Here is a 16,917-nt window from a genome sequence, read left to right on the forward strand (position 1 = left end):
TATTTGCTGAAATCAGACTCTGAGTTCTCATTGCTGTACCAAATAATATAGTATCATATGAGAGTCCTACATGATTTTCTAGTAATTCATTAATTTGGGGCCAAATTAATTTCCAAAATGCATTTACACAGGGACAAAAAAAAAATTAAATGGTCTAACGTCCCAACTTCTACTCTACAATGCCAGCATCTATTAGATCTAGTGCTATCTATCTTTTGTAAGCGCGTAGGGGTCCATAAAACTCTAACAAAAACATCCATGTTTGACTCATAGATGCTGACCTTGTAGATCTTAATCTCCAGGACCAAAATCGTGGCCATTGAGACGCAGAAATTGTCTGTCCAATCTCAATACTCCAAATATCCCTAAGTCCATTTTTTTTTTTTAATTTAAAAATCCATATATCAATTTATACCATTTTGCGGCTTGGTGTCCCAAAAAGTCCGCCTGGAAGCAAAGAACCTGTACACTATATTGTCAGAGATTTTTAATATGCAAGATTTTTTTGACAAGCTACCTTGGCAAGGAGGGAGCCACTTTTATTAGCCTGCTTGTAAAGTTAAAATTTATAATAAAGCCACTGCTGTAGATGGGATTTAAGTGTTTGCTGATGTAGCAGCGAAACTAAAGTCACTGCCAAGGCTATGATTTGTTCTCGAGGTACAGTTGTGGAAGAAATGCCAAATTCTTTGCATAAACGACAAATATGTTGTTCCAAGCACCTTCTTCCTATAGGAAGCATAAGCAACTGTATCTCCATGAAGTATTGCCTTTACAGTATCTTAAAAAAAGAATTGGGTTTTCTTGATGCTGGACATTAAAAACTTCATAATCTTGCCATTTTTTAACCAGATAAGTCCTGAAAAGCTATATCTGTGTAAAACTCCACTGGAAATCTCCAAAGACATGCACTAGCACAAACCAAAGAGTTGTCTAAATCAAACCACACCTTAGCATGGTCTGAGATCTGGTAAGCTTCAATGGCAGTATTCACTATCTTAGAGAACAAAGACAGAGACCAAAAAATAATCAATTTGAGATTTGCAAAGATGGGTATAATTTGAAAGATGGGTATAATCTCTCTCTTAAGGATGAAGAGTTCTCCAAATATCTATAAGATCTAAAGCTGCATTGACCATGGGAATACCTTGGCTAGACCCACAAGGACCCCTCAAAGAGCCCCCAGTTCTATCTAAAAAAGGATCAGAATCAAATTAAAATCTCTACCCACAATAATTGGTAGGTCCCCTGTTTACAGAGATCTCTAAAAATACAATTAAAGAATTTCTTATTATCAAATTTGATTAATCACCTATTCCAAATTCTAGGCGATGTACAAATAATTAAAATTACAGAGTTGGGGGTAACAGACACAGCTAACAAAAAACTAAAACTACTAGACATGATAAAAAACCAACTTATACAAACATATTGAAACATGAGGAAAGGATAGGAAAGAAATACAATCTGGTTATAAAGAAAACAATAAAGATTGAATACGATAGGAAAGGGAAAGAAAAAGCAAAATACTTTGAGGATAAAAGAGTACAAAAGAGTATAAGCAATTCATTTATTCATCGAATGCATCTTTAAAAAGAAAACCCTTAAGTTTATTCTTAAATCTTTCCAAGTTTTTTTCCTCTCTTAAGTATATTGTTAGAGAATTCCAAGTTTGTGGAGCTGTAACGGAAAAAATGGATTGCCGCCGTGTATTGATAATTTTGAGAGAGGGAATGACCAATAAGTGTTGGTCATTCGACCGCAGTAATCTTGATGTGGTATGAGGAATCAAAAATTTATAGATAAAAGCTGGGGTTTTAAATAACAAAGATTTAAAGGTAAGCAGACTTAATTTGTACATTATACGATGAGCTACTGGAAGCCAGTGGGCCTTTTTAAGCAGCGGGGTCACATGATCAAATTTTTTAGCTTTCATGATAAGTTTAATAGAAGCATTCTGGACGATCTGTAAACGCCTAATTTCCTTTAGAGCTAATCCCTTAAATAGGGCATTGCAGTAATCAATTTTTGAGATGACCAGGGAATGGATTAGTATGTTCAAAGACTTTGGACATAAAAATTTCGACACTGAGCGAATCTGACGGAGTCTGTAAAAAGTTGATTTAACAACGTAGCTAATATGATCATGAAAAGTTGATTTATCGTCAAAGATAACCCCTAAAATCCTAATTCTGTTTATCAACTTAAGGGGGATGCCTTTAATAGAGATTGGAAGGGAAAGTTTATAACCATCTTTCCGGGGGGAAAGCATAATATTTGTTTTTTTGATATTAAGGGCCAGTCTATTTGATTCAAGCCATTGATGGATCTGTTTCAGTTTTTCATTGATGGCTGATATTTCACAGGCACTATTAGGGTCCAAATGATGTATAAGCTGTATATCATTATAATTGTTTGGTGTATATAAGTTACATAATACCGTGTTGGTGATCCACCAAGATACGAAGCACTACATAGCCGCCAATGGGGTCAATACATGATTTATGAATTTCAATCAAATTTTTATTAAATAGAATCACACATCCAGCTTTTCTGTCTACAGCTAAGGCTACAAGTACCGACCCACCAGCATTGTAATTTTGCATGCTCTACCACTGTTAAATGCGTTTCTTGCAACAGAGCAATAGATACATTGCAAAATTTTACTTCCCATGTCATTTTTTAAGGAGAGAGGGAAAAATCAGTATGAATGGGCACAGCTGCTGACCCTCAAGCCTTGCATTGAAGAATGCTGGTGTAGAAGGACTGAGGTTGAGATAGACACTAAAGAATAACAAGGGATGGTTTCCTGCAGTGTCCTCATGCCATTCTCTATTCCAAACAATAACCTTTTTTATGATAACCAAGAGTGAATGGGCAGTAGTAATAGGATGCCTGAAAGAAAATAAAGGGAGTGGACCTGAGAGCCTCACTGCAAGATTTTGAGTGTTGGACCCTCAGGATTGCTGGTGGCCAGATGTCTTGTCAGAACAAAATATAAGAACATAAGAATAGCCTTACTGGGTCAGACCAATGGTCCATCAAGCTCAGTAGCCCGTTCTCACGGTGGCCAATCCAGGTCACTAGTACCTGGCCAAAACCCAAGGTGTAGCAATATTCCATGCTACCAATACAGGGAAAACAGTGGCTTTCCCCATGTCTTTCTCAATAACAGATTATTGACTTTTCCTCCAGGAACTTGTCCAAGCCTTTCTGGTGCTGAGAATTGTATAGGACTTTGCATCTCTAAATCTTAATCTATTAATAGTAGTGCAAGAAGAACCTATATGTTTATCATCTGGTAGTCTCCGCGGTTTAGAATTTCTCAAGTTTTTCACAATGTTCTTTAATTCTTCTCAAAAGCCAGGGTTCTCAACCCAGTCCTTGGGATACACCTAATGAGTTAGGTTTGCAGGATACCCAAAATTAATATGCCTGAGAAGTACTGCATGCAAATTTCTCATGCATATTCATTGTGGATATCCTGAAAACCTGACTGGCTAGGCATGTCCCAAGGACTGGGCAGAGGACTGTTGATGGTTTTACAGGAAATATCTAGACCAGGGGTGTCCAACCTTTTGGCTTCCCTGGGCCGCATTGGCCGAAAAAAATGTTTCTGGGGCCACACAAATGTGCAAATGCTGCAGCAAGATAGAGGAGGGAGCCAGCAAGACGGTAAACACCCAGAGGCAGCAGAGGAAAACACTGCATCACCCTCGACTGGGGCCGCACAAAATACTTCATGGGGCCGCAGGTTGGACACCCCAGGCTAGACCTTACCCAGAAAAAAACAGCTCTCCCAAAGATGAGCAGTAACCTCTACAACATGAATAAATTTTGCATTTCCACTGGAGCTATCTTTAGAGTACTGCCAAAAATCAGTATATGTGCCTTGAACAGCTTGCAAATCTAGCCTGCTGCTACAGTCTATACACTACAGAAGGCAAGAAAGGATGCTAATGTGCAACTCCCTTGGGCAGGCAAGTTAAAAATCCATCCCTCCACCTAGAAGAATTAATACATTTTTCCCACCTGAGCTATTAGTAAAAAGACAAGTATCTGTTCCTGGTATCTTATGCCTTAAGTCAAATATTTCTTCCTCGTACTTTCTAAGTTTAGTATCTCTAGCCAAGGAATAGGCAGCTGCAGAGAAACATTCCTGCTCTAACACATTTTTTTCCCCTCAATGAGCAATAATTTTATAAAGGTAAATTAAACAAGTTCAATTTATTTAATATACCGCAAATAAAACCAAAGGTAAATCTAAGCGGTTTATAATAAAAAATTTAAATTTTAAATAAAAGTAAAAATTATATAGGGTAGAAAACAAAAAATAGAACAAAACGTAAAATACAATTGAGAACATGAGGAAAGAGGGAATCAATAGATTACAATAAAAATAAAAAGGTTACATAGTCAGACTTATCATCTGCCAAAGACAGAAATACTGAGGAGCTTAAACTGCACAATGCCCTTAAAGGATGGCGCTCACAGCTCTTGGTTCTCTGCCTTCATTTGCTGATCAACAGCCATAATACACATATTCTGGACTGGTCTGGCTTGGATGCTAAGGAATACATTAAGCTAAGCCTAAATTTTGTCTATTTTAGTCCCCACTTAATTATCTATAGACTTGGTAAACTTGTAATAAACCAAGTTTATTTGATATACTGCCCATTAGCACAGCCATCTGAGCGGTTCACAATAAACAAAATTACTTGCCCCAAAATAGAGGCATCTTAGCACCATTCACAGAAAATACATGAAAATAAATCTAGAAGCAGCCATTAAAAAATAAATCATTGTACTTCATACACAAATATTATATGGATGTAAAAAATAAAAACATTTTTTACATGGTCAGCAATTTTTATAACAGCATCTGATTTAATCCATAAATTGACTACCAACTTGCATTATGGGATTATATGGACTAAGAAACCATCTTGAATATTCAATAAAGTGTTACTGATATAGGAGGAAAGGAAATAGTTTCCTCTGTCCATAAAGCAAAATATGGTGGAAATGGGCACTTTCTTAACAAAACTAAATCCGCCTTCACTCAAATAGGATATAAAATATTTTACTCAGAAGTAAGAAATGGTGTAGTTTTCTTTCTTTGTTCTTCATATCTGTCAAAGTATATTGGTGGAGGAAAAAAGCAAACGAAAAAAGTACAATATGCTATCCATTCTGCCATCTAGTGATGATTCATCATTTATGCTCTGAGGTGATTAAAGTCTTCACTGAAAGGATTGTAGCCTTGTTCCTTTAAACAGGTCAAACCCCAGAACAGCTGGTCACTGGATGGAAAATCTTCCCATCTAATCCATTCCCAACCTGTAAATGAAAGAATGTCTTAGAACAATTTACAGAGAGGCATGGGAGTTAGCCCAAAGCAGGAAGAAAAAAAAAAGAGGCTAAAAGGTATCTTTATAGTCTAATCAATGTATTGCTATCAAAATGTTATGTCTCAATTTCGATGATAGGAGTGGGAGGAAAGCAAGAATGCATACTTGCAATGAGGATTTTCCATGGACAGCAGGGGAATGGGTCCAATGACTTTGGGTTGATTTCCAGATGAGAAATATGCAACTTAGGGTGGGGGGGGATGTTGGAAAAAAGAGAGGTTGCAAAATTATATAGTCAATACCTAGTTGTCTGTTGTAATCAAATACCACGCTTGCTAAAGGGAAAAAAAAACTGGAACCACCCTCCCACCAGCATGCTAATCAAAAATATAGGTTTTGCATTTGGAGCAGCTGCAGGAATTAACCATTTTCTATCTTGCTGGTGTTGTTTTGGAATGTATTGTTGGATAGGAAAGATTGCCTCTTGGAGATGGATAAGTATAAAGTGACTTATCAGGTGAATAGGACATGTAGCAAAAAAGAAGATTTATTTTTTCAACAGGCAGTAGTTTTCTTCTCTACTGGAGTGGAAGGGTAGCCTAGTACTTAGTACAGATAACCTGGAAAACTAGGTTCAATTCCCACTGCAGCTCCTTGTGACTCTGGGCAAGTAACCTAACACTCCATTGCCTTAGGTACAAAATAGGTAAACACGTAAACCGCTTTGATTGTAACCGCAGAAAGGTGGTATATCAAGTCCCATTCCCAACCCCCTTAAGCAGAATGCTCACATAACACAGAGCTATTATCTTAAGACAGACACAGTATCCTTCACTTTTTCTACAAATAGACCAGGATCTGGTCTATCTATAAGATGATCTTTCCAATTACTCTCAAAGTTCTGAGGCTGCAGTCATGCCATTCTTCATGCGCCAACAATTATAGCTGCAGCTGGAGTACAATAAATGATACTAGCCATCCTCCAGCTCATTTAACAGGGAAAGCATACTAGCAGAAAGAAAGACTGGTAATACTCTTGTTGCCTTCACAGACTGCTACAGAAATGCATGGTGGCATTGCAACAATTGAAGCTGATGGGATGTGATACATAGATTAAGTATTGAACTGTGACAGATCTTTAACCTGTGGGGCATGAGAAAAATAAATAAAAACAACAACTTTGGGGTCTTAGCCTTTCTGAAAGCAGCTTTCGACGCGACAGTGTTAGGAGAACTGTTGGACTTTATATTTCATTTCTACTTTATAGACACTGCTAGAATTGAGAGGTGTCTCAAATTTTGAGCCACATGTCCAGAAAAACTTGGTGCATATGGAGAGTTACAAGGCCTGCATGACTCACTAACTTCATAATGGCACAAAATGGCTCCCTTTTCTGAGAAGGCTCAAGCCCAGTTGTTGAAAGGGCATTAGACTGTCTTTGTAGGACTTCAGGGTGTGCAGTTTCCTCAGTTTGATTGTCTGAGTGTCTCTCATGTGAGTAATTTTGTGGTTTTAGAATATCACAGTCCTCCTCCTCATATAGGTCAAGTATCCTCCATTCTAGGGGCCCCCTTAGATAAAACCTTCAGAGAACTTTTCTGGGAACTTCGGGGACAAATGCTTGAGTACCTGAATAAATTAATGTAAACTGTTCTGAGCTTCCCTGGGAGAACGGTATAGAAAATTGAAAAAATAAATTAATTAAAGCAGGAGCTGTAGTGGATTGGAGCAAAGCAGAAGTCTTCTGGAGAAATTTCTGCATAAGTTGAAGCATCATTATTGTCTTAGACCCTACAGTTGCAGGCAGATGGTAAGTAAACATGGTAGACATCCTGCATGTCCTGCAGGGCCCCCTCCTAAAGGTTAGGGACTTTGGGGGGGGAGGTATTTGCCACTGTCTTTATTCCAAGGCTTGATATACTACCTTTATATAAGCAAGGTTAAAGCAGTTTACATAAAATGCAAAAGGCAGAAAGGAACTCCAGTTAAGTAAAAGACAGGATAGAGCATAGTCAAACAAGGACATTAAATACAAAAACAAATTCTATAACATGAAAAAAGTCGGAAGCAATATGCTATCTGTTATGCCACACAGGTCACAAAGTACATGGGCAGTAGCAGCTCTGGGCCATTTTAGCTCTTAGGAGAAGTAAAGGTTCCTTTAATTTTAATATATGTGGCTGAGCACATTGTGTCTTTAAGAGGCCTAGTGCTGCCAATCCCCCTTTTCACTGAGGGCTTTGTGTAGGGGTACCAGATTTTCCATTTGGAAAATCCGGATCCCCCCTAGACCAGCCCAGTTCTCGAGACTACAATAGGAACTCATGGGAACTCACGGCAGCCATTTTGGTGATGGCTCTGCACAGAGCAGGAGTATAGGAACATCGCTCCTGCCCTGCTTCACCACCAGGTAAGGTTCTGGGAAGGCTCAGACGGCTAAAAAATAGCCCAAAAAAGGAAATTGTTTCTAAAAAAAAAAAAAATCGCGAATAACCGAATCCGTGGATACTGAAATCGCAGATTTGTAGGGAGAAGTGTAATTGTTTATGCTGAGCTTCGGAGGTATGACCCTGGTGGTGAGAAGAAGCATTGCTACTAGAGCTGCCCAATTCCATATTTGAATCGATTCACTGATTCACTTTGGGTGAATAGATTTGTTCTCCCAAAAATAACTGGACTCACCGATTCAATGGCAGTAGCACTGAAGTTCTTTCTTAGCCCCCTTGCCGCCAATCTATTCTGCACAGGCCTGCTTGGGCTTTCTCTCTGTCAGAGTCCTTCTTTCTAATGTAACTTCCTGTTTTGCGAGTCGGTTATGGTTCTCCCGACTCCTCCACCTACCTCCTCCCTAGCCGCTGTAATTTTAAATCTACAGGCAGCCGGCAGTGGCAACAAGGTGAGCCTACTGCCGTTGGCCTGCCCTGGAAGCCTTCATTCTGCAGCGTCCTGCCTATATGGGAGCAGGAAGTCACTGCAGAATGAAGACTTCCAGGGCAGGCTCACTTCCATTGCTGCTGCCGGCTGCCAAAGATTTAAAATTACAGCAGCCAGGGAGGTGATAGGTGAGGAAGTCAGGAGCTGGAAAGAGAGAGGTCGTGCCACAGGATCCTGCTAAGTGGGGCTGGGGTTGGGAAGGCAGGGAAGGACAGAAGTTGCACGGGCTGGGAGGGGGTTGGATAGGCAGGGAAGGACAGAAGCTGAATGAGTGGGGTGTTGCAAAGGGAGGTTAAGAGATGCTGCCAGTAGGGGATGGAAAAGAAAGGGAGAATGGTTGGACATAGGTGCATGGAGCAGGAGAGAGAGAGAGATAGTGCACAATGGGGAAAGGAAGGAAAAGGAAGAATTGTTGGACATGATAGTGGTGGAAAGGAGGGAGAAATATTGGATGTTGTGGTGGAGAAAGAGTGGATAGATGGAAAGGTATGCAAGAGGGAGGAATGTTGGACATGGTGGAGGGAAGGGAGGAAAAACTGACATTGGAGTGCAAACATATGTCCAGTATATCAAGAGATTTTACAGTTAAATCTTGATATGTACTTTCTAAATAGGACCTGGAAAACATAATTCATTTAATCCATGTTTCTAGCTAATTTTAAAGCTGTGTTATAGATTGGATGTTCCTATCTTTGACATGATATTGTCTTGGTTAAATAAAATGTTTTAACGTAAAAAAGCTGTGTCATTTAAATTAAATCAACAGGGCAAATAGAAAAAATTTCCCCTAATTGGGCAGCACTAGCTGCTACTATTTGGAATTCTGCCGGGTACTTGTGACTCGGATTGGCCACTGTTCGAAATAGGATACTGGACTTGATGGATCATTGGTCTGACCTAGTATGACTATTCTTTTGTATCTATGTACATAGGCATAAATTCTCTAAACGGAACTGTAAGACAGTGGTAAGCATCATACCACCACCTAAGTTAATTGTTTTAATTGGTTCAAACTGTGTAGTAATGGATTGCACCAATGAAAAACCAATTAAAACACTTTTAAAAATGGGAGGTGTCCACAGGTGCCTCCAAAAACGGCACTGTTGTAACAATTAAGGAGGCACCTTGGTTAATGCCAAAAGTAGCCCTAGGCGTGATTCTCGTATAAGGTAGGTGCCGGAAATTAGAGGCCTTTAAAAAAAATGGTCTACGTTTCCAGCACCTTTCATGTAGCTGCAGTTCTCTAAATGGCACCACGTGATTGGCACTATTTAGAGAATTTGGGCCATAATGTTTCTATTTTATATGCTGTGTGTTCCCTGTCATATTAAACAGGGTTGTTGTGTTTTAGTTTTTTTTACAGCCCCATTCAATAGCAAGCTTAACAGTGAAATTTTTGCTGTTGCCTTGATGTTATGTTAGCTAGTTTTAATATTTTGTGATTGCATACCATCTTGATTGGCATTTTGTGATACCAAGGAGAGGATATATCAATTTTTATAAATAAATAAAAATCTTTCATATCATACCTTCATTTTTGTCAGGTTCTACATTCTTTGGCTCTGATGGATAGCACATATCCACTTCTCCTTTCATTATTATAGTGACATAATGGAAGTTGTCCTTTAGGCTAACAGCATTTACCACTGAAGCAAAGCGAACATTTTTCATATGAAGTTCTGCCTCTTCTAGGGTTTCCCTTTCAGCACATTGCTCCCAGCTCTCACTAAAAAATCAACACAAACACAAATTAAAACAAGGTAAAATCCTAAGCAGTTCTAAACATTTATCACTGATACAGGAAATAAAATGAAACAGAAAAAGAATTGTCCCACAGAGTATTTGTATGCAAATCATTTTCTTATATCCAACACACTATTCCACTTTCTTGGCCCATTCACATGTCAATATACAGAAAAACCTAGTACTGTACATGCTATTGTAAATAGTACAAGAAAAATCCCCTCTATCCTACCAAAATTTTCAGGTCCTATTTAATTACTCATATGTACACCTCTTATGTCAACTCATTCTTTTGGTTAGTACAGTAGTTCTAGTGATACTAGGTCATAGTCAACCAGATGGAAAATTTCTATACTACCACTATTATTTCTATAGCGCTACCAGACATATGCAGCGCTGTGCAATTCCAATGAAGAAGAAAACAGTCCCTGCTTGAAAGAGCTTACAATCTAAACAGACAAGACAGACAAACTGGTTAATCAGCTGGCTGGGTTGGAGCGCAGAGGAGTAGGGTTAAGGACTGAAGGCTATATCAAAAAGGTGGATTTTCAGTCTGCTTTTAAACAAGGGAAGGGAAGGGGCTTGATGGACAAACCTGGGTAATTTATCCAGGCACAGAACTGTATGCGATGGTGGATAGGGAGCCAGTGAAGTGACTTAAGGAGAGGGGGGTGACATGAGTGTAGCGAGGTTGGTAGAAGATGAGTAGTGCAGCAGAGTTTTGCACAGATTGCAAGGGGGAGAGGTAACACTACGGGAGACCAATTAGAAATAGGTTGCAGTAATCTAAGAGTGAGGTTACAAGAGCGTGGACAAGGGTCTGGATAGTGTGCTCAGAGAGGAAGGGGTGAATTTTGGTGATATTGAAGAGATACTTTCCAATATTTGGTCCACATATACTCAACTTCATTCAAACTAGTCTTGCTACTAGTACTCTACCTAAGCAATGGAAAGAAGCAATCGTTTTTCCCATGATGAAAGACCACAAAGTCAGCGCAACGGAGATTTCCAATTATTGCCCTATTTCTAATATTCCATTTTTAGCCAAACTCACAGAAAAGATTGTTTTCACCCAACTTTATTGAACAAACAAATGTCCTTCATCCCAATCAGAACAGCTTCCGTAAATATCATTCAACAGAACTGTCCTTGATAGGGTTGACTGCCAATATCATTTACCACCTGGACCATTATACATCTGTTCTACTTATTTCACTGGATTTATCATCAGGTTTTGATACAATAGACCACCAATTATTATTTTTTAATTCTTTATTATTTTGAAAATATGACAAGTAATACACTTGTTTAAGTAACACAAAAAGTAATAATACATAAAAAAAAAATTCAATAAAGGAAATCAGGTAACAATCTTCTTAGACCCCAAAACACTGTGTGGGAAAGGTCCTGAATATACAGAGACTTAATTTAACCATCAAAAGAAATAAAGGAAATGGCTTAATGGAAATAATTCCTCATTACATAATCACACCCTTTAAACCCTGGAGATCTTCATGTCCAGAAAACTCCGGAGATGGTCCAGAAGAATGTATATTTTGTCCCCAAATATTTAATGAGGCATTTGCATGGATATGCCAGTTGGAACGTGGCACCTAAATCTTTTGTCTCTTGCCTCATTGTTAAGAATATTTTCCTTTTTTCTTGAGTTGTTTTATTAACGCCAGGGTATATCCAAATACTTTGACCAAGAAAAGGAGTATGCGAATTACAAAAATAGAATTTTAAAACAGTGTTGAGATCTTGCTCAAACACAAACGAGACAAGTAAGGTAGCTTTCTCTTCCAAGGTTTCCACAGATGTTTCCAAAATTGCTGATATATTTATTCTGAGGACCTTGAAGATTTTCTAAAGTCTCACTCCCATTTTTCTTTATAGGATCAGGTAAATAGTAGATTTTATTCAGAGGAGGAATAGTCTCAGGAGTAAAACTTAATATTTGTAGTAAATATTTCTTGAACAGTTCCTCTGAGGAAATCTCTGATGATAGTAACATAGTAGATGATGGCAGATAAAGACCAGAATGGTCCATCCAGTCTGCCCAACCTGATTCAATTTAAATTTTTAAATTTTTTTCTTCTTAGCTATTTCTGGGCAAGAATCCAAAGCTTTACCCTGTACTGTGCTTGGGTTCCAACTGCCAAAATCTCTGTTAAGACTTACTCTAGCCTATCTACACCCTCCCAGCCATTGAAGCCCTCCCCAGCCCATCCTCCACCAAACAGCCATATACAGACATAGACCGTGCAAGTCTGCCCAGTACTGGACTTAGTTCAATATTTAATCTTATTTTCTGATTCTAGATCCTTTGTATTCATCCCACGCTTCTTTGAACTCAGTCACAGTTTTACTCTCCACCACCTCTCTCGAGAGCGCATTCCAGGCATCCACCACCCTCTCCGTAAAGTAGAATTTCCTAACATTGCCTTTGAATCTACCACCCCTCAACCTCAAATTATGTCCTCTGGTTTTACCATTTTCCTTTCTCTGAAAAATATTTTGTTCTACATTAATACCCTTCAAGTATTTGAACATCTGAATCATATCTCCCCTGTCTCTCCTTTCCTCTAGGGTATACATATTCAGGGCTTCCAGTCTCTCCTCATACGTCTTCTGGCGCAAGCCTCCTATCATTTTCGTCGCCCTCCTCTGGACCGCCTCAAGTCTTCTTACGTCCTTCGCCAGATACGGTCTCCAAAATTGAACACAATACTCCAAGTGGGGTCTTACCAATGACTTGTACAGGGGCATCAACACCTTCTTCCTTCTACTGACTACGCCTCTCTTTATACAGCCCAGCATCCTTCTGGCAGCAGCCACTGCCTTGTCACACTGTTGTTTCACCTTTAGATCTTCGGACACTATCACCCCAAGGTCCCTCTCCCCGTCCGTGCATATCAGCTTCTCTCCTCCCAGCATATATGGTTCCTTCCTATTATTAATCCCCAAATGCATTACTCTGCATTTCTTTGCATTGAATTTTAGTTGCCAGGCATTAGACCATTCCTCTAACTTTTTCAAATCCTTTTTCATATTTTCCACTCCCTCTTCGGTGTCTACTCTGTTACAAATCTTGGTATCATCTGCAAAAAGGCACACTTTTCCTTCTATCCCTTCAGCAATGTCACTCACAAACATATTGAACAGGATTGGCCCCAGCACTGATCCCTGAGGGACTCTACTACTCACCTTTCCTTCCTTCGAGCGACTTCCATTAACCACCACCCTCTGGCGTCTGTCCGACAGCCAGTTTCTGACCCAGTTCACCACTTTGGGTCCTAACTTCAGCCCTTCAAGTTTGTTCAACAGCCTCCTATGAGGAACTGTATCAAAGGCTTTGCTGAAATCCAAGTAAATTTCATCTAGCATATATCCTTGATCCAGCTCTCTGGTCACCCAATCAAAAAATTCAATCAGGTTCGTTTGGCACGATTTACCTTTTGTAAAGCCATGTTGCCTCGGATCCTGTAACCCATTAGATTCAAGGAAGTACACTATCCTTTCTTTCAGCAAAACTTCCATTATTTTTCCAACAACTGAAGTGAGGCTCACCGGCCTGTAGTTTCCTGCTTCATCCCTGTGACCACTTTTATGAATAGGGACCACATCCGCTCTCCTCCAATCCCCAGGAATCACTCCCGTCTCCAGAGATTTGTTGAACAAGTCTTTAATAGGACTCGCCAGAACCTCTCCGAGCTCCCTTAGTATCCTGGGATAGATCCCGTCTGGTCCCATCGCTTTGTTCACCTTTAGTTTTTCAAGTTGCTCATAAACACCCTCCTCCGTGAACGGCGCAGAATCTACTCCATTTTCTCGTGTAACTTTGCTAGACAATCTCAGTCCTTCTCCAGGATTTTCTTCTGTGAACACAGAACAGAAGTATTTGTTTAGCACATTCGCTTTTTCCTCTCACTTTCCACATATTTGTTCCCAGCATCTTTTAGCCTAGCAATTCCATTTTTCATCTTCCTCCTTTCACTAATATATCTGAAAAAATTTTTGTCTCCCTTTTTTACATTTTTAGCCATTTGTTCTTCCGCTTGTGCTTTCGCCAGACATATCTCTCTCTTGGCTTCTTTCAGTTTCACCCTGTAGTCCTTTCTGCTCTCCTCTTCTTGGTTTTTTTTTATATTTCATGAACGCCAACTCTTTCGCCTTTATTTTCTCAGCCACTAGGTTGGAGAACCATATCGGCTTCCTTTTTCTCTTGTTTTTATTGATTTTCTTCACATAACAGTCTGTAGCCATTTTTATCGCTCCTTTCAGCTTAGACCACTGTCTTTCCACTTCTCTTATGTCCTCCCATCCTAACAGCTCTTTCTTCAGGTACTTTCCCATAGCATTAAAATCCGTACGTTTGAAATCTAGGACTTTAAGTATCGTGCGGCCGTTCTCCACTTTAGCCGTTATATCAAACCAAACCGTTTGATGATCACTACTTCCCAGGTGAGCACCCACTCGAACATTAGAGATACTCTCTCCATTTGTGAGGACCAGATCCAATATCGCTTTTTCCCTTGTGGGTTCCGTCACCATTTGTCTGAGCAGAGCCTCTTGAAAGGCATCCACAATCTCCCTACTTCTTTCCGATTCTGCAGACGGAACATTCCAGTCCGCATCCGGCAGGTTGAAATCTCCCAACAGCAGAACCTCCTCTTTCCTTCCAAACTTTTAGATATCCACAATCAGATCCTTATCGATTTGCTGCGATTGAGTCGGAGGTCTGTAGACTACACCCACATAGATAGAAGTTCCATCTTCTCTTTTCAGAGCAATCCATATCGCTTCTTCCTCTCCCCAGGTCCCTTGCATTTCGGTAGCTTGGATATTGATCTTTACATAGAGAGCTACTCCTCCACCTTTTTGACCATCTCTGTCCTTCCTAAAAAGATTATATCCCGGTATGTTTGCATCCCATCCATGTGATTCACTGAACCATGTCTCTGTGATAGCGACAATATCTAGATCTGCCTCTAACATCAGGGCTTGCAGATCATGATTCAATCTTCTATTATGATTCTCCAATTGCTCTATCTTTCTCTGTATCATTAGTTTATCTTTAATCAAACTCTTAAAAACAGATTTCAAAGCAATTATCTCCTGATTCGCTTTATCAAATTTAGCCTCATTATCCGTTTTTAAATCTTCAACTGTTTTTACTAATGAGTCTACCTTATTTACTAATGATAAGGTTTCCCTCGCCATTTTTTGAATAGTAATATCCATTCTCTGGAGTATCTTCCAGACATCCAGTAAAGTTACCTCTGTTGAAGGGGTCAGAATGTTACCTTCTACCCCTACCTTCCTCACCGCAGCTCCGTCCTGCTCCCCTCTAACGATTTGGCTCCAACAACCTCTTTGGTCTCAAAGCCACTAATGAGAGGGTGGAATCGAAGATGACTCCAAGGTTACGAGCAGATGAGACTAAAACAATGACAGTATTATTTACTGAGATGGAGGAGGAGCAGAGGGAGAAAGGGGTGAGAGGGAGAAATCCTGCATATGGTGGAGGGGAGGGAGTCATGCATGGAGAAGAGAGAGAGACAAAAATGTTCTGAGCTCTCCTGGGAGGACAGTATATAATACCAAATAAATGTTGGACATAGGGTGGACGGTAGGGAGAGATGATGCACGTGATAATGGAGGGGAGGAAGGGAGGGATGCTGTACAGATGGGAATAGAGAGGTTTGACCCATGGTACAAGGAAGGGTTCGGCAAACATTTTTTGTAAAGGCCCAAAAAGTAAATATTTTAGTTTTTGCAGACCAAGGGGCAAACTCAAGGATATTTTTGTAGATACAGTCATGTGAAAAAATTAGGGCACCCCATTAAATATTCAGTTCCTTCTTAAGAAATGTTCACATATGGATGTCAAGTCTTCTTTTTATTTATCTCTGGAAAAGAAAGTGATTTAATTGCAGGTAAACAACAAAAATTTTCCTTGATTTATTCATGAAACACAAAAATGTGTATTCTAACTGCGGAATAAATTAGGACACCCTACACCCCCTAGTGTTATACCCTTTGGTGAAACAGACAGAGGGGGGCAAGTCAAATAACTGTTCTCTTTGGACTGCAAGTTATGAACTTAACTCATTCTGTGCCTGCACAAAGCTCTGTATATCTGCCATACACTATATGAATAGCAAAATTCTTTTTCTGAAGCCAGGAGGTCCCAGCAGTTCCTGTCACGAAGCTTGGAACTGACTTGACCATCAGTAAAGTAGCGAGTTGTACAGTTCCGTGGCCACATCTGCAGCCACCACGAGAGCAGGCGTTTACTCATCGTATCCTTTTCGCGCAAAAAAACGGCTGCCAAGGCGCCTTTGGGCCCTTCTCCACTTGGTTCTCATAATATGAAGGGTGGTACCGGGGGGGGGGGGCAGTGACCATCCTCTGAGTTACTAAGTCCACATGATCTCTTTTCTGCTCTTCCCGGCTACAGACGCCTTGACTCTCACTTACCCAAATTCTAAATGGCCTCCGGGCAGCTGGAAGAGACCCATCCCCGTGGAGCCTTTCCTCCTCCCCAGCAGGACGCAACCGGGATGCGCAAGACTAGTTACTATTACACCCACCCCAACCCCTGGTCGCCCTTTGCCATCCATTGTCGACTTATGAGCAGTACTGAGATTGCTCGGCGTCGGCAGAAGGGCGGAAGTGACGTTGGATTGTTGGGGTTTTTTTTTCCCTGCACCTGCGAGCGGGACTATTTCATCTGTTAAATGCTCTATAAGTGAACTAGCTCCTAGAAAATGCACGTTGTATGTTTTTCAGTGACTTTGAAAGCCAAATAATCATTTTCTGGCTACTTGGGAAAGCGTGAAAGAAAATTCGGATTTACCTTCCCTACCCCAATATGCTACCAAAT

At 40.0% G+C, this 16,917-nt stretch overlaps 1 protein-coding gene across 1 annotated transcript; it reads right to left on the minus strand.

Annotated features, from left to right (window-relative positions):
• Nucleotides 1–4,311: 4,311 nt before the first annotated feature.
• Nucleotides 4,312–16,721, minus strand: NUDT15 (nudix hydrolase 15). Its single transcript, XM_033948228.1, has 3 exons — nt 16,512–16,721; nt 9,815–10,011; nt 4,312–5,340 (listed from the first exon to the last, which is right to left on the minus strand). Exons 1-3 carry the CDS (start codon nt 16,652–16,654, stop codon nt 5,219–5,221), a joined length of 462 nt encoding a protein of 153 aa, XP_033804119.1. The 5' UTR covers nt 16,655–16,721; the 3' UTR covers nt 4,312–5,218.
• Nucleotides 16,722–16,917: the final 196 nt, after the last annotated feature.

Source organism: Geotrypetes seraphini, chromosome 6 (genome assembly GCF_902459505.1).
Source record: "Geotrypetes seraphini chromosome 6, aGeoSer1.1, whole genome shotgun sequence".
Lineage (NCBI taxonomy): Eukaryota > Metazoa > Chordata > Amphibia > Gymnophiona > Dermophiidae > Geotrypetes > Geotrypetes seraphini.